The sequence below is a fragment of the Myxocyprinus asiaticus genome, chromosome 16, assembly GCF_019703515.2.
Source record: "Myxocyprinus asiaticus isolate MX2 ecotype Aquarium Trade chromosome 16, UBuf_Myxa_2, whole genome shotgun sequence".
Classification (NCBI taxonomy): domain Eukaryota; kingdom Metazoa; phylum Chordata; class Actinopteri; order Cypriniformes; family Catostomidae; genus Myxocyprinus; species Myxocyprinus asiaticus.
Window position 1 is genome coordinate 48,006,987 of NC_059359.1, and position 19,389 is coordinate 48,026,375.

A 19,389-nucleotide genomic window follows, 5' to 3' on the forward strand; every position below is an offset into this window, starting at 1 on the left:
ATCAACCGGCAGTCAGTGGAGACAAGGAATGGTGTAACATGTGCTCTCTTAGGTTCATTAAAGACCAGACGTGCTGCTGCATTCTGGATCATTTGCAGGGGTCTATTTGTGACAAGTGACTGGACAAGCAGTTGTGTGGCATGTTCAGAGAGGAAGGGTCTTATCTTCCTGATATTGTAGAGTGTAAATCTACATGATCTTGCAGTCTTTGAGATGTGGTCTGTGAAATCTAGTCTGTTGTCGATGGTTACCCCTAGATTTCTGACTGATTTGGAAGGCGTTACTGTAGTTGCACCCAGCTGCATGGTGATGTTGTGTTCAACAGCAGGGTTGGCTGGAAAGACAAGGAGTTCAGTCTTGGCTGGGTTGAGTTGCAGGTGGTGCTCCTTCATCCAGGCTGAGATGTCCGCCAGGCAGGTAGAAATTTGAGCAGTCACTGTGGTGTCGTTGGGCTAGAAAGACAAGTAGAGTTGCGTGTCATCAGCGTAGCAGTGGTAAGAGAAACCATGTGCCTGAATGATGGGTCCCAGTGATGTTGTGTATATAGAGAAGAGAAGTGGCCCAAGCACTGATCCCTGAGGTACCCCAGTAAGTAGCTGATGTGGCTTGGATACCTCACCTCTCCAGGCTAACTTGAAGGACCTACCTGAGAGATAGGAATTAAACCTGTCAAGCACAGTTCCTGTGATGCCCAGTGAGGAGAGGGTAGAGAGTAAGATCTGATGGTTGACTGTCTCAAAGGCTGCAGAAAGGTCCAGCAGAATCAGGACGGATGATCTGGATTCAGCTTTCGCCCATCTCAGGGACTCAGTGACAGACAGCAGGGAAGTCTCAGTGGAGTGTCCACTTTTGAAGCCTGACTGATTGTCATCCAGCAGCATGTTCTGTGAGAGATAGGCAGAGATTTGATTGAAAACTGCCCTTTCAAGTCTTTTTGCCATGAATGGGATGAGAGAGACTGGTCTGTAGTGTTCTATTTGTGTGGGATTAAGTGCGGGTTTCTTCAGCAGTGGGGTTACTTGAACCTGCTTAAATGTAGTGGGAAAAGTGCCTGTAAGTAGAGATGTGTTAATTATGTGTGTGAGTGCAGGTAGGATGGACAGAGAAATGGCCTGGAGAAGGTGAGAAGGAATGGGGTCAAGGGAACAGGTGGTGGGGTGGTTGGAGAGGAGGAGTTCAGAGACCTCAGTGTCAGTCAGAGGAGAGAACATAGAGACAGAAGAGTTGCATACAGGAGACAGGTGTTTGACAGGGTGTGGTGCTGAGAATGTATTGCTGATGGTTGTAACCTTATTAGTAAAAAATGTGGCGAAGACATCTGCTGTCAGTGATGTGTCTGGTGGTGGAGGGGGAGGGCAGAGAAGTGTGTTGAATGTTCTAAACAAGCTGCGAGTGTCTGTAGTGCTGTTGATCTTGTTCTGGTAATAGGAAGTTTTTTTCAGATTGATACTTACCTAGATCTGCTGGATCTTTAGATTTCCGCCATCTCCTCTCAGCTGCCCTCAGGTCAGTCCGGTGTTCACGAAGGACGTCAGTGAGCTAGGGGCTGGGTGGTGTAGTACGTGCTGGCCTAGAGGAGAGAGGACAGATGCTGTCTAGACAGGTTTTTAAAGTAGAGCTTAGTGTGTCTGTGGCAGTGTTTACATCCAGGGTGGAAAATACATTATGTGTGGGAAGATAGAGACAGCAGTGGAAAAGCGTGACTGTGAAAGAGAACGGAGGTTACGGCGAAAGGAAACCAAAGGTGGAGTCTGTTTTAATGTAGATGGAAGAGTCATGTTGAATTGAACAAAGTAGTGATCAGAGACATGTAAATGAGTAAAAAGAATATTTGAGTTGGTACAGTTACGTGTAAAAATGAGGTCCAGCTGGTTGCCCGATTTGTGAGTTGCTGTAGTGCTTAGTCTTTCCAAGTCGAATGAGGCCAGAAGAGCATTAAGTTCAGTGGCCTGGGGCTTGTCTTGGTGTATGTTGAAATCACCAAAATCCACAAGTGGCCTACCATCCTCCAGGAAGGAGGACAGCAGGACATCCAACTCCTCAAGAAAGTTTGTCAGCTGACCTGGAGGGTGATAGATGGCAACAACATGTATTTTTGTGGGTTGCATTGTAGTATTAACATGGAATTCAAAACTAGTATTGTTACATAGTGAAGAGTGTGGTAAAAAATTCCACCCCTACCGGTGTGTCGAGGGGTGTGAGAGAAGGAGAAGTTGTTGGAGAGAGCAGCAGGTGTTGCTGTATCCTGTGGGCGTATCCATGTTTCTGTCAGTGCCAGGATGCTGAGGGTGGACTGCGTGGCAAAGGCTGGAATGAAGTCAGCTTTGTTCACAGCTGACTGGCAGTTCCAGGGTCCCACTGAGAAAGAGAGCGGGGCAGGTCTAGAAAAGGACGCGTGTCTATATTGTCTCCACGCACAGTGAGGAGGATAGTTCAAGTGGCCAAAGAATCTCCAAGGATCACAGCTGGAGAATTGCAGAAATTAATTGGGTCTTGGGGTCAGAAAGTCTCAAAAAATATATCAGACATCACCTACATCACCACAAGTTGTTCTCATCCAACAACAAATTCAAGTGTCCTCAGTTTGCCAGACACTACTGGAACTTCAAATGGGACCGGGATTTATGGTCAGATGAAACAAACACACATCAGAATCAACATAAAAATGGTTCACTGACCACAAAATCAAGGTTCTGCCATGGCCATCCCAGTCCCCTGACCTGAACCCCATAGAAAATTTGTGGGGTGAACTGAAGAGGAGAGTCACACCAACATGGACCTCTGAATTTGAAGTTCTGGAGAGATTCTGTATGGAGGAATTGTCTCAGATCCCTTGCCATGTGTTCTCCAACCTCATTAGGCATTATAAGAGAAGACTCAGAGCTGTGATGGCCAATACATTTTGGAGAAAAATATGTATTTAATAATGAGATATTTCCCCTGTTTCAATTGTTTTACATCAATTAAAGGATTTAGAATTTTTTGAATGAAAGATCAAAAGGATAAACAATGCAGATTTTTTTTCACAGCCTTCTTCACTCATATTTACCAAGGGTGCCAATATTTTTTGGCCACTACTGTATTTCAGTGATATCTCAGTGAACCACTTAAATCACCTCCAGCTCGAGACATCCATCAGCCACTCAAGCAGTATCTCATTAGAGCTTTTACTCCAGACATTGGACTCAGCTGTCTGAGCTGGAGTACACATTAATATTTCAGTATCTTGTGTCCAGGATTTCAGAGCTGAATGCATCTCTTTCTGTCCTCCATCTCTGAAAGCCTCTGCTCTCAGTCTTTCCCTACTCACTCCCCCAACACTCCCAACTCTCTCTGTTTCTTACTGATTCTCCCTTGTACAAGTTCACTATCAGATTTAACTCAATGTGACTTAATTGGGGTCTTTTGTTTCTGGAAATGGCTTGCGGGATTGTTTTCTAAACATTGGTCTTCAGAAGGGGCGATCCTCACCCGATTCTTCATATCCATTCTTTACTCCTGAAATCAGCAACCTGGTCTCATAAAATCACGTTACTATACCTACATTTTTGTGAAATTATTTTACATGGCTCATTGTATGCAATGCGGCAATTACCTGGTGAAATTAACACTAGAGGCGCTACAACAACAATTACTTTTTTATTCACTCTCTCACAAATCATGAGGAAAATTACAGATTATTTGTTCATAAACACTTTTCACCCTGTTCCTCACACAATTCTATCTTATGACATCTAAACACTTTTACTATAACACATGGCTTATAAGGTGATACATTTTAATGTTTGCATTACATAACCAACTACATTTACAAGCTTGTTAAAGTACAACAACAAAAAGAGATATAATAATAGAAAGAAAAGTTAAAATCAGGCCACAGTGCAGTGAAAGCTCACTAGGTTCTGGAACGGAGATAGTTATATGCAACAAAGAAAAAAAAAAGAATCATTAATCGTTTATTAAAGAGCCTTATAATAAATTTTGTCAGCCCCATATTTGAGGCATTTGCCGATCCCTGACACAACTGGACCTGTTAATGTACAACATTAAAATGATCTCTTTCTTTCTAACCATCTATTATAAATATCTATTACAGCACTTTTAATGAGGTGACTCTGACACATTGTTGTCTGTATTTAATGAACAGTGTGTTTCAAAATCTGTTCTTTTCTCTATCTAGTTTAGTAATTGTTTAGTGATCTATCCAGATTCCATTGTTTTTGGCAATCCCTATCTCTCGCTGTTTTCTTGAGTAAATCCCAGCCCCTCCCCCCCACTAAACTCACCCGTGCCACCTCCATGGGAAAGGGAAGCTGGTTGAGAGTAAAAAATGGCTGCTATGGCAACAAGAGTCCTCGCTTTCCCATGGGTCTCCTTAGCAACTGGTCGCTTAGTACAATGTGCCCAGTGTGCCAAGTGGGCAAATGTGTGTGTATAAGTTACTACTCAACATAGCGTGACTGGGGCATGTCATACATGTGTGTCCAGGCCTGAATATGGCCTTGAAAGCATATGAGCTTGATTTATTTATGGGCAGCTGAATTTAAAAGCTCTGACTTTGTCATCATGAACATGGTTACAGTATGTGCACAACATGCAAGGATTTTTGCACTGATATACAGAGTACAGCACATACATGACAATGTTGGCATGTCTACAAATGGATGTCTACATGTTTAAATTCAGCAATATCACATTCTGGAGAACAATTTAAAAGATGATTCTGTCAATTTTGCATGCCGAACATGCATCTCATTTTTTTTAATTTTTTTTTTTTTTTTATTGTGGAATTAATTGAACAGTGAATGTATTAAATTGTGATTAGAGATGTGCAGTGACCTTTAGCATACAGGAAATTAGATTTTTATTGCTGTGAATGAGATTATGCAAAATGCCGCCTCCATTTGTCTTATTGTTTCTTGTCTCCTTTTGTATGTAAAGGGAATGAGGGTTGCAATTTAATCAAATCCACCTCCACCTATGTAGAAAAACAGTCTCTGATAGGGAGCATACAATGTGATCTTATTAGTATTTTATAGGTACAGTATTTGCACGTATTTCTACATAAAGTTTGGTTCTTGTACACATACATTTTTGTATGTTGTAGGCACTGAAATTTACAATATTAATGTATTGGCAGCATCCCTTTTACGTATGATAAACTTCAGAGACGTTCAAAAGTTTACGAATCATTTGAGTTTAATAGAATATTGAATTTATGGAATTCATTGGTTGATTTTATTGTATAAAAAAGATTAATTAAATATGTTTAACCCTTAAATGCATGGGAATTTCACCAAACACTCTTACATATTCGGGTCTTTAGAGACCCGGCACGTTTATCTATAAAAAAATGGATCTACAAAATGCCCAGATAGTGTCAAATTTTCAAAAGACTTTCAAGACATATTTGATATATTTTGATGTTTTATTTTCAGATATCAAAGAGAAAATGCAACAAATCAGGACAAATCTAGAACAGGATTCATTACTTTAATACACTGAAATTACTTGAGATGCAAATGGCTGTCAAACACATATTGAGCTACACATAACACATAAAATACACATAAGCTATACAGAAGCTACAGATAAGTTACACATAAGTATTTTCTCAGGCACTTGTTGAGTCTAAATAGACACACAACTTCCATAATTTCTGTAGTACACCCAAAAAAACAATAGTCATATCATACTGCTCATGTGTTGAACTTGCTATAGTTTACTTCCATGTTGTTTCTTCATCAAATAGCAATGTCAAATGTAAATCAAGTCAATCACTGAAACATTATCGCCACCTTAAGTAAGAAATAGTATGTATATTATGTATGTGTACATACATAAGTAATACTGATAATTCACAATTGTTGCACAGAAAATCAATGTGATATAGTATTTATTTGTATGAATATAGTACTAATTTATTTTGTAATAAACAAATAAATAGATGTCCTGTGATAGTAAACTTTTACAGATATGTAATAATCATTAAAGTATAATTTATGGAAGTGAAAAAAACTATTACATGCTTAGGGTCTCTAATGACGCCATACACTTTTGGTACTGAAACTATAATAAAAAAAAAATAAAAATAAATGAAAAAAAAAAAAAAAAAAAAAAAATATATATATATATATATATATATATATATATATATATATATATATATATATATAGAAATTTTTTTTTTTGCAATTTAGGCTTTTTTTTATGATTTATTTATTTATTTATTGTAAAGCGGAGCCGCGTGGATACAAAAATGGAGGGGAGTGGATACAGTGACACCTGGGACGGAGAGGTGCGGCGACCTTGGTGTGCGCACATGTTAAGTCTCCTGTGTGTTGCGGTTGTACAGAGATGGTTCCACCTCTAGTAAACGAAATTGTGCCCAAAACAAAAAATGACCAAAATGGCAATTGCGAGAGGGGTGGCCAATGGGGTGGCCAGGCTTTGGTGGCCACCCCCTAGTTCCGCCCCTGGATGAGTGGAGATATCTGGAGACCTTTTTCCGGAGAGATTCTCATGACAGGATTGTGACGTGTTCTGAGCAGATTTTGGGTGGGCCGTTGAAAGGGGGATCCCAGGACTAACCCACGTCTGTTCTGCAAATAAGGTCGAGCCAAACTGGCACAGGGCTCTGGATTTTCTGATCTCCTATCTGCCTCTCAGATGCTCGGCTAATCTGGTAAAACTATTTATAACTGTCTACACCACGCTGGCTAGCACCCACACCCACTTGCAGCCTCTTACTCGCCACAGTTCCTGCGAGAAACACAATCCATTCACAATCAACACACAGCCTGCCAAGAATCATCCGGCTCTTCCATTACAATTTAAACAGACTCTGAACCAGGAAAGGTTTTCTTGTCTTAGGTGTGTTAATGCCATTATGGATCCATGCAATTCTGAGAAGGGATTTTACAAGGTTTGTGGGCTTCATGTGGTTGTATTGTGTGCATTATGTACACAATTTAAACACTGATCTAAACCACATTTGTTTATCATCTTTTTTGACATGGCACTCCCCGCTTTTCACAGCCATATTATTACTAAAGTCCACATATCTCAACTAGAGGTTTACCATTGGTTTTGCCGATTAATCGGTGCCAAAAGCTACTTTTGAAACTATCATTATCAGCAGAAATTAATGCCGATACTTCCCCAAAGAGTTTTTTACCCATGTGGCAGCGAAGTTAAATAATAATAATAATAAAAAAAACACACATTTAATAAAATTGATTTTAAAAGCTATTGACTGATTAATCAGTTATCAGCTTTTCCCACTACCCTATTTATCAGTATCTGCAAAATCCAATATTGGCTGACTTCTAATCTCAACAATATTTTTCTGTGGTCAGTAATTTATTTGTGGCAATGGTGCATCATTTGCCACCCACACTTGCTGTCTTACACCTATTTTCTGCTTTGCCAACCAGTGGGGCAGTTCAGAACATTGTGCCATGCCATGCCATATATTTGTCATATGTTTCTTCTGACCTGTACATGTTTTGTTGTAAAAATGGTTCTGTAGCAATCTGTGACAATTGGTAAAGACAAACAAAAAAATTATCTAATGACAAGCTGAGCTTCAAATAAAAAAACACAGATTGTCTCAAAGCTTTACAAGATGCATGATTAAAACCTTCAGTGAGCGAGCACATGGTGACAATGGCCCTCATTCATGAAACACGAGCAGAACTAATTTTTGTATTAATCCTTCGTAAAGCCGTTCTGACATATATTCTCTGATTCATGGAAGTTTTTGTATGTTCAAAACATTAATTGGTACGAAAAATATGTACACCTGCTACTAGGGGTGTAACGATCCATCAATCTGGATCGATGTATCGATTCAACTCGTAAACATCAATGTATATATATATTTTTATGACACACCTTTATTTTGAAGTTCTTTTGCCAGCCACGTCCGTATGCATTTATGTCAGGTGATGCAGCAAACATATGATATTTATCTTGCTTTATAAGCACTAAATATGCTTCTCATATGGCCACAAGGATGTGCGCGGAATGATTGAAGCCTGAAGTTGCGCCACCGCATCACCCCCCCTTCAGACAACTGGAGGGGGCCCACTGAATACGTTTTGTACTGGGCCCAAGAATTTGAATCCTGTCCTCATACCCATGAATCCTGTCATGGGTATGTAAGTATTTTGGATCAAAAGACTTTCTTGATGGTTGTAGGGATGACAGATTGCCACAAGGCAATGAGCTCAAACGACTGATGATCACATGTGTGTGACTTTATTTTTTATATGATTTATTTTTCTGTATTATTTTATTCAACAACTGAAGTACCTTATTTTGTTCTGGATCTCCCAATGTGGATAGATACTGGATTTGAACTTTTCAGAGAGCTCAATAAAATATTCAAATTACTTTTGGTTGCATTTATGAGATGATAAATGTAATTAATTGTGTAAAATAGGCACATAATATCGTAATATCGATCGCAGGCCCCTGAATCGAATTGAAATCACATCGCAGCAGACTTTGAGCTGTCGGCAAACATCGGATCACTGTCTAAGAGAATCGATATAATGTATCGTGATGAAAACTTGCGATTTACACCTCTACCTGCTACCGACCACATGTAAATCATGCATAAGACATCCAAATGTTTTGTGTTCTTTCAGACAAACTGCCATGATAACATTTAGATAGAAGTGAAATTAAACAAGTAATGAAAAAATAACTAATAATTAAATGAGTGAAATTAACCTTAAAAAATAACATAGATTAAGGCAAAAATGTTTTAACCATATACTTAAAGGAATGTTCCGGTTCAATACAAGTTAAGCTCAATCAACATCATTTGGCTATGTTCACACCACAGCTGAATATGGCCCAAATCAGATATTTTCACTCACATGTGACACAGACCTGTTAATAAGATGACAGTGTGAACAGCCCAAAGCACTTTAAATCTGACATTTTCAAATCCGATCTGGGCCACTTTCATATGTGGAAATAAATCGGATACGTATTTGAAGTTTTCCAATGTGTCTTCAGTCTGAACAGCCAGGTCAGATTTAATGTGATTTTTTACATCAATCTAACTGAACATTCCTCAATTGCGCACTTAAATTATCGATTTTACGAGGTCTCGCTTCAGTGGTAATTAAATTCCACCATACGACTGCAAATGACTTCATTTCAAATGACTTTATCCATCCGGTCTTCCATCACCTGCTGAGATTTCTTTAGATAGTCATTAAGTGTCCTATTCGGGTTAAAAAATAATAATAATAACTGCTAATAACAACTTTAATAAGTTCATTTTTTTTTATGTCTTTGTTATACGCATGCGGGTCAGTTTAAGAGTGTCGGCTGTTCATACGTGTGTCTGATATGGGCTACATTTAAAATGTTGTGTGAACAACCTTACAAAATAATCAGATTTGAGCAGAAAATCAGATCTGGGCCACGTTAAGCTATGGTGTGAACGTAGCCTTAGTGGCATAATGTTGATTACCACAAAAGTTTATTTCGACTTGTTCCTCCTTTTCTTTAAAAAAACAGAAATCTTTTTTAATGGGGTCAATTTCTGGAGAGTATAAAGGCAGAAATGTGAAGATTATAATTTTATAAAAGCACTTGCATTAATTCTTCTGTTGAAACGTGTGTATTATTTGAGCTGTAAAGTTGTTTAAATAGTCATTTTTACAGTCGTTTTAGGGTTTAAGTGTTTGACATTACATCGTCATGGTATTGAAGTTGTAAAACTGGCTACAACTTTACACAGAAAAGGTTGTGAGTGATTTTATCACACTAAAATCATATTTACTCACATATCCTTTATGTCTTGTGTCTATACTTTTGAAACTGTGAGTATTTTAACATTCAAAAATTGGTCTCATTCACTTCCATTTTTAAGTGTCTCACTGTAACACAGATTTGTGCTTTTTTTAAAGAAAAGGAATGACGATAATTAATATTATGCCACAAATGCTGTCGATTGAGCTCAACTTGTATTGAACCCGGAACATTCCTTTAATTTACAGCATTTCTTTGGTGTTTGCATTTATTTCTTCAAAGTATAGAGTTTCCCAATTCTGCTTCATAAATTGTGTATAGTTTTTCCAGCAGAATTGCTTTGCATGGGGCAAAAGGTTTGTGGAAAGAATTTCTCTAAAAACAAAATTAATGCCCTAAAATGACTGGTTGGAGAGTTTGAACTCTATAATTTAGGTTTCACTCATTTTGTATAAGCATCAATATATCATCAATTATAGCTCTTTAAGCTATAAACACATATAGCTGGCAGGTGCACACACAATACAACAGAAAAAAAATAGAAAAAGCTGTCATAGCTTACAGCGTTTCGGTCAAAGTCATTTTTCAGGCATTCTATCAATTTCTTTGAAGATTCTTCCAGTTGCAAGGGAAGAATATTACTGTTGCAGTCTTGATTTACTTGAGAAGTTTCTCCAATGATGCTAGCGATGTGCTCAACTGAGCCAGAGAAGGATAATGGTGGTGGAAATCCTCCTATCGGCATGAACTTAACATTTTTACACTAAAACTTAATGTCAAACTATTTTTATTAAGCATCTTGGACTGTTTAATTAATAAAAGAACCTTTAATGACAGCAAAAGCATACAATGTCAGTAAGTTCCTCACTTTCTTTTTAGAAAGAACATGCGAGTGTTTGCTAAATCAATATTTTATGGTGTGAATGCACTCCATAAAAAATAAAAAATAAATGATTACTGCTCGCATATATGTTAAAAGCTTCCTATTCTCATTTACTAGTGAGTCTGAAGCCTTCCTAATATGGCATTTTCATGGGTGTGGATTATGATAATTTTGAATGAACGTGCACACACGTTCTATTTATGTGTTTGGAATACACTAACATACACATGTTTTTACTAACAAATCTGGGGGATACGAAGCGTTCGTAAATCCTGAGGAAAATTTTCATGAAGCTCCATTTTACAAGTAAATTACTTGAAATTTACTCAAATTTACTTTCATGAATGAGGCCCAGTAGCAAGAAAAAAATGTGTGAAAGAAACCATGGAAAAAGTCATGACTTGAGGAGTAGTCCTCTTCTGGCCAACCAGGTGAAATTAATGCTCAACAGAGTAAGTGTATAGCTCTTAAGATATCGTCTCAATTAAAATGAACGTGTCCAGGGTGGAACATGGTCTGTACATGATTGAAATGGTAAGGTCAAAGGCTGTTTAGTCAGAAGGTGGACTATGGTGGAGATGGCTAGTGAACAGGTCAATGTAATGGGTTCCAGCATATACAAACAAGCAGGTTGGGTGTAGTTTGAGCAAACAGATGGAAGGCAAATGGTGTCATGATGAGTCTCATGGTGCTTGTGTGTACCTTTGGGACACATTCCCTAGAGTGAAGGGTGGAGGAGCAGAAACAAAGATGCATCAGTAAACAAAACTGTAGAAGTTAGCTCTGGTAGTAAACCATGGGAAATCCAACTGACTTAGCTATGGCAACCTACCTAAATGGAAGAAGAAAGGCAACCTAAACATGTTTGTTACCTGCAATCTGCCCTCACATCATCGACAAAAGTGAGGAAGCACGAGTAATTGGGGTGTTGGCAGTACCGACATCTAAGTTTACCAAATATTCTGTCTTAGGCACCCACTGCAGCTCTTCAACTTTGGATGTGATAATGGTTAATGTACAGTTGTTTTGTCCTGGACAGTAAAGCTAAGACGTCAGAAACTAAACTTGTCAAAGCATTTTTGAAGGATTTAAATTCATTATTAGAGAAGACTCTGGTGAGGAGGTGTAAATGTGATTATGGAAGGCCAATAGAACTATTAATTTTTTATTTTAGTGTCTAATGAGTGCTCTAGCTGAGCCTCTGAAATGTCCAAATGTAAATTTTCTTTGCAAAAGTGGAAGTGATTTGTTCATTTGTGTCGTCAGGCTGGAGCGTGAGCTGACTGGAGTTTGTGGTTAATTAAAAGTCTCTGGAAGTTTTTTAGTTGAGCAGCAGAAAGTGGAGATGTTGGCTTTATAGTCTTTGACTCAGCTTCTCTTAACTTGTCTCACAGGACCAGGCACAGTGTCAGTGTCAGTTAGCTTACCAAGTGGCTCTTCCCTACTGGACAGGAAAATGGTGGACTGTAAGAAAGTATACAAAATATACAGTAAAACATCCAAAAGAGACATTGAATGATGTCTGAGATTCACCTCTGCATCCATTTATTCTTAATGAACATTCAGCATATGTCATAACTGACTTTTAACCACCATTTTTCAAAGAAATAGTTCACCCAAAAATGAAAATTTGCTGATAATTTACTCACCCTCAGGCCATCCAAGATGTATCTGAGTTTCTTTCTTCATCGAAACATAATTTAAGATTTTTAGGATTTCATTTCAGGCCTCCTCCTTTAAACAATGCAAGTGAATGTACTCCATTTTTTTGACGGTCCAAAATGCATATTTAGGGTGCATCAAAATAATCCACATGACTCCAGTCGAAAAATAAAGTTCTTCTGAACCCAAAAGATTGATTATTTTTAGAACAAAACAATACTTATATAGTTTTTAAATACAAATGTTCACTTCCGTACATCTCTGTGACGCGCGCTCATGAGAGGGTGATGTAAGCTCATTGGTAAGGTCACGCGTCATGTGGAGGAGGAGGCAGGAAGCATGTCATTGTATACAAGAGAAACTTGCACAGACCACAGACCAAGCGCCGTTCACAAACCAAAACATTCCAAAACAATTTCAAAACAATATAAAATAAAATAAAAATCATTTCCAAATAATAATAATTTTTTTTAAAAACCCGTTACTGCAGTAAATAACCATCCTTTATTTTGGAGCAATGCCGTTGCGTTATCTACTTGTGCTTTTTCTTTAGCAGAAATATATAGGCTATATGACTGTCAGGAATTCAAGCCACACAAGTTGTAGTTAGTGAAACCAAGTGCGAGAGCTTTACTGAGATTCACTGGATTTTCAGGGTTTACACAATGAGATCAATGGTACAGGTGATATCACACTGAAGAGAAGCTTCACAAACTGAAGAAGAGGTAACAGGCGAAACAACAGGGTAAGCACTAAACAGATATCGTTGAAGATCAAGAGCAAATACAGACAGGTAAATAAACACTGCGTGAGAGCAGTGCGGTCAAACTAGAGTCCTTTGTACATAAAAAAACTTATTACACATGCAAATACAACAATGACTAAAGGTTTGCATAGCACGCAGACATGATTTTAGTAATGAGATTTCACAGAATGAGTGCCTTTTAACTCAATGAGTCTGCATCGAGTTTGTGTCATTTACATTGCGCCATCTCATTGTGGCCATTTGTAATGTTGTGCTTTGTGTAAATTAGCTCATAATCTATGCATCCGATTACCTTGTGTGTAGGCTTGTTTGAAAGATAATCACCTCCTCTAAATAATGTAAATAATGGTATTTTATATTTTATGTTCCATTTATTTTTCGTAAAGTTATAAGCGAAAATGCGGCATATAAGCAACACCAATATAATTGTCAAAGAAATATACTTAGCTATTACTCGCTATATTTTTGTCTGTGAGTAAAAGAAATAGGCTGGTTGTATTCTACTCTTTGAGAGCTTTCCAACAACATATGACACATGGCTATGTGATCAGTTTGATATTTTTACTAATTGCAATAATACTGTATGTACAGTGATTTAAAAAAAAAATTATCAAAATGGAACACTTCTGATTTGCTTGCAAATTTCAAAGTAATTGTTCAGTTTTGGTCATAATGTCTACATGCATTGTAAAGTTGATCTTCTAATCTTTCAAACGATACCGATTTTGTGTTTGTCAAGACCGTAGTTTTTTTCTCATGGGTCCATCCAAGCATAAAAGGGTTAAAGCGCACCACACACCCTTTCAATTAATTGTATGCCATTGCTTTGAGGTGTTGTTGATGCATTGGTTTGTATTAGATTACAATAACTGCAAAATATTGAGAGTCTTTTGTTTTAAATAGTTTTGTAATACTGTTCATGCGAGTAAGTGAAATAATGTGCATAGTTTTTGATTATTTGCCTTAATGGCAACTTGAGCTTTTTGATGTGGATGTTCACGTTTTAGTGGTGTTTTGTGCTGAGATGAAATTGTTAGGGATGTTTGTGTGAGGCAACATGTTCAGAGGTTGCACTAGAAAAAAATCTTTATCTGTCACTCTAACAGACTGAGTTGTAAAATTTCTGTTATGATCTATTTTTATCCATCATACTTGTTTTCATTTTATAAGTACTAGGGCTACAATCAGGGCTTAGCATCCATTATATATACATGACAGTAGATAGGCCTATATGATATATTTTAACTCATGCTTGAGTTCTAGGGTGAAAGTTCTACCTTTCAATTTTTTTTTTTAAAGCTCATACAAACTGTACATGCAAAAGATCACAGAACTTTTGTCAGTGTTCCTGATATCAACATAAAGTGTCACAGATGAAAAGCACATACATCTGTGAAGCTCATTTAATACATTTATAACTCTAAAAAAAAGAGAATTCTGCTCTAAACGCAATGTTTGCACTTCTATTAAATGCATGTATAATTGGCAGAAATGATGCACTGCTTATTTGGTGCTTTCTTTTTGTTATTATATATTTTTGCGCTTTATTATCAAGCATTAACACACTGACGTAATGATTGATGTGTGCAGTCATGAAGTCAGAGACCCCCTACTTGAAATCCGAACACAACTGGTCAAAAGAGATGCATATTACCAGGTGTAAATGGCGATGGTGACTGTTAGTACGCATCTTAATGCATCTTAATACCAGGGAATAAACAGGGCACACACACACACAGAGGGAGTGTGTGTCTGAGAGAGGGTTAAGTCAAAACTGATGCACTAGGTTAAACTGATTTTCTTGCTTCTTTTTTATCTGTCAAAATTACGGACAGCATTTGGAATTATCCATCAAGGTAAATGACATGACTGAGAATTTTCTGTTAACGCAACCCCTGGCATGTGGGTTTAAGTGATTGTTTGTGCCCCAGCAGAAATAATGAGCCTGAGATGCCACTTCCTGGGAGAGCATGTAGATATACCATCATAACATCACCAGAGTAGCGCTATGTTTTGTGCTGTATTCACAGATACCAATACTCGTATTCCTTAAGCATATTTATTTAAATGATATTTAAACAATAGGCTACATGCACATATTATTTCAAGTCCTCCACATGCTCTTTGAGGTATTATTAATGATACATTTATTAATTGATTGTTAATTTTCATGACAATCGATTATGAACATTTCTGAAAATTTACATTCCTAGTATCAACCTATTACAGTTTTACTGAGTGAGAAACTGCTCCAACTGATTCAGTGAGCAAGTTAGTTGTTCAGCTGATTCAGTCCAGTTTGCGAACTGATTCAGTCCATTTTGCTAACCAGTGTGACCGATTTATTGAAAAGAAGCTCCTCAAAAGAGTAGTTCCTTCTCGAATTGAACATTGCTAATTCTGATTCTAAAGAGATAACAGAGAATACTGTACAGGACTTGATTGCTAAAATATTGTCAAGGAAAATGTAACGGTGCAGTGTTTGACTATGCTACCTAAATAAATCAATCAGTTAATCAATAAATTAGCTTAGCTATTGAAAAGCTTTTAAAAACAGCAACCTGCCATGCTACTGAGAAAAATACTGTAGTTAAGCAAATACTTGTAGCAACGCTGCTGCCCAGTGTTGGCGATTACACCAGATGCTGTCCCATAGTGTCTGGGTTTCCACTTCTTTCCAATACACTCATGGGAAATCGGATTTGTTGCCTTTATTCCTATGGTTCATTGAACACAGTAATTTGCCTTAATTTACTTAAATTATGTTTTTATCTACTGTTCATGTCTTTATTGAAACATTCACAGTGCAGGGCAGAAAAAGCATGTGAACCCTTGGATTAAATAATTGGTTTACCCCTCTTTTGGCAGCCATAACCTCTACCAAATGTTTCGTGTAATTGCTGATCAGACCTGCACAACAGTCAGGAGGAATTTTGCACCATTCCTTTTGACAAAATTCTTTCAATTTAGCAATATTCTTGGGATGTCTGATATGAAGTGCTCTCGAGGTCATGCCAAAGCATCTCAATCGAGTTGAGGTCAAGATTTTTAATGAATGGTCTTCCTACCATAAGAATACTGTTCTAACACTGAGTTCATTTCCTTTTCCTCTCTTAATTCTAGAACTCCATCCGTCACAATCTGTCCCTGCACACACGCTTCATCCGTGTGCAGAATGAGGGAACGGGCAAGAGTTCCTGGTGGATGCTTAATCCTGAGGGAGGCAAGTTGGGAAAAGCCCCCCGCCGCCGAGCCATCTCCATGGACAACAGCACCAAGTACTTAAAGAGCAAAAGGCGAGTGAGCCGTAAGAGGAATCCTGGGAAAGCCAAGCAGGTTGCAGAGCCACCGGTGGGATTCTGTAGCTCTCCAGAGCATTGTAGTCCCACTACAATGTCTGGGACTGGTGGGCCAGTGGTTAGGGAGGACTTTCACACCTGGAAGGATCTCCATTCACATGCCAGCTCTTCAGCTTCAACTCTTAGTGGTTGCCTGTCACCCATCCTAGCTGAGGTGGAACTGGGAGAGCCTGAGGAGGTAAGGTTATCTTGCTCCACGTCTCCACACCTCTACCCCAGTCCCTCTAGTGCCCACTCACCTGCATCCCACTGCAATGCAGATCTCAGGGCGACCATTACCTACCAACAGCACCAGCCAATGGGCCATCAACACCCTTCTTACCACTACAACAGTGATTCAAAAAGCCAGGGCTCCAGCTGCGACTCAGCTTATGGCCAGCCAAGTGTGGGCATGCTTCTCCCTCATCCCTCCATGCAGACTTTTGAGGAGAGCACATGCTTCTCTGGTAGTATGCAGGCCTACACGAGCTCCAGTACCTTGCAGAGTCTGCTGACCAGAGGACCCCAGTTCAATGTCAAGGACAAGATACTGGGGAAGGAGAATGTGGTCCACTCCATGATGGTTGCTCAAGGCAATAGGGCAAGATCCAGCAGTAGTCAGCATGGTCACAATAATGCTCCTGCTCCTGACTCTTCCTCCAAACCATCTCACAGCCACAACATCATTCAAAGATTGAGCCAAGACCATCACCATGCAGCAGTGCATTCTCAACCCAGTGATGGACACATGCAGTCATACATTCATAAATCCCCTTACCTATACAGCCCTCAAGCCCAAGCACATCTCTCAGCATCCACCATGCTACCCCAAAACCTTGCAGGCATGCAGGAAATCCTACAGGACACCTGCCACCTTGAAACAGCCCCGTATCCACTCCCCCTCCTCAACATTTACTCCAGTCCACATCAGCACAGTATGCCTGAAGGACCATACCATCAATCTCAGGGGGCAGGGGAAGGGTACCAGTACCAACAACCCCATCAGCTCTATCCTCATGAGTGGCTGCCAGCTGACCCTGAAATGGACATGTTTCACAGAAGCCTGGATTGTGACATGGAGTCCATCCTCCTCCATGGCATTCTAGACTCAGGAGGGGAGAATGACTGCAATTTTGACTCCTCATTGGCACAGGGAATGGGCATGGGCTTTGGATTCACAGGTACGCAGCAGAACCACAACAAACAGAGCTGGGTTCCCGGATAAACACAATACCCCTTGTAAATTACTTGAATATTACTAGAGGCACTACAATCTAGACACCAACCAGCATTCCCTAATGAAAAGACCAGTTTGAACCAGTAATAATCTCCTGGCTGGTTCAAGCGGGTTTATGCAGGTTTGGTTCTGGTCTGTCTGTTGCATCAGCCATGTTGTACACCAGCAAAAAGTGCTGGTCAACCAACATTCTGTTAGACCAAGGCAGGCTTGCTGATTAAGCTAGTTAAGAAGCCTGGTAGGGACACCAGCTTCTCATGCTGGGAACAAGCACAGCTGTACTTTTCAACAAACGTGGGGTCCCACCCACAGCCCTATTCAGGGTGATTACACTGTGCTGACACTCATCAAATCAAGATGATATCTGTCTGTTTGTGAAAATCTGTCTTTGGATTTCCATGTTGTGTGTTCATGCATTGAAACCTGCTCTGTCTCTTATATTTTCTCTTTGTCTCAACCCCCTTCAATATCATTGACTGAACTGTGATGACAATCTGTGATATGTTGCTCAACATTAATATTTTTTCTTCAGTTAAAATCTAACACTGAACTATGAGCACTTTAACCGCATCAAGCAAATCCATGTTTTTAATAAACGAGGGCAGCAAATAACATGGAAGGACAAACAAATGAAATGTAGCATTATTTATCATATTGCCTAGAGCTGCCAACTCATCAGACATCTGACCTTGTGATGTTCCTAATGAAGTTATTAGATTTTGTTTCATTTCATCAGTAACTGAACCATAAGAAATGTATATTCTTTGTCTTAAGTGGGCCTCAGTAACTTGTTAAATTCTCATCACATATTACTTAAACTCCCCCCTCCATCCCTCAATTTTCTATTGACAGCAGCTTGAGTGAAATTCAGTGTGTTGTTTTTAATCTCCAAATTGATGCTGAAGTGATGCATCATTATTGCAAACTGAATGCAGCCCTCCTATCTAGAGACCAGAATATCATAGAGACCTAGAGGTGGGCTCTCTTGATTTGGGACAGCCTCTAAGTAAGCAAATGCTTAGTAACCATCCAGAGCCACCTAGCAATTCTCTGGCAACCCACATCACCCTAGTATCATTGAGGTGACTTTTGCATGGGCAAGCAACACTCATTTTGTTCAGAAATCAAGTTGACATTAAAATCTGACCTCTTTTTTATTACCCTGTTTTATCCTGTATTTCTAAGAAAGATTATAGGCTGAACTGATGGTTCAGTGACATTTCAATACCAGGTTTAGTAAATACACAATTTCTCCTGGGTGCTATACAGTGCTCAGCCGTGTGTGTGTGTGTGTGTGTGTGTCTGTGTGTGTGTGATATATATATATATATATATATATATATATATATATATATATATATATATATATATATATATACATATATATATATATATAGAGAGAGAGAGAGAGAGAGAGAAAGAGAGTGGTTTCCATAACTACCTCTCATACTTCACTCCCAAGCTCTTTGCTTTTGCCCCTGGAGTAAAGCAGATAGGATTGAAATGGTGTCTACAATTATTCCAAAAGATCAAGTGCATCTTACTCCATCAAACATCTCCCTGTTTCAACATCATTCCTCTGCTTAGGTGTTGTGGCAGCATTTTGTGTCAGTTAATACTCCCACACATATAGACCACCTCCTGTTGATTTATTATTTGACTGTTTTTATAACTGGAGTGTCACTCTAAATAGCTTATACTGTATTACATTATGATACAGGGAAACTAT

General features: G+C 38.8%; 1 protein-coding gene across 1 annotated transcript in view; it reads left to right on the forward strand.

The window, feature by feature from the left end:
- The window catches only part of LOC127453880 (forkhead box protein O3-like), a 43,031-nt gene extending 25,317 nt beyond the window's left edge, over positions 1-17,714 (forward strand). The window contains exon 2 of the mRNA XM_051720626.1: positions 16,209-17,714. Coding sequence (XP_051576586.1) covers positions 16,209-17,648 — 1,440 coding nt within the window. The 3' untranslated portion in view covers positions 17,649-17,714. The remainder of the gene's footprint in view (positions 1-16,208) is intronic.
- The last annotated feature ends 1,675 nt before the right edge of the window (positions 17,715-19,389 follow it).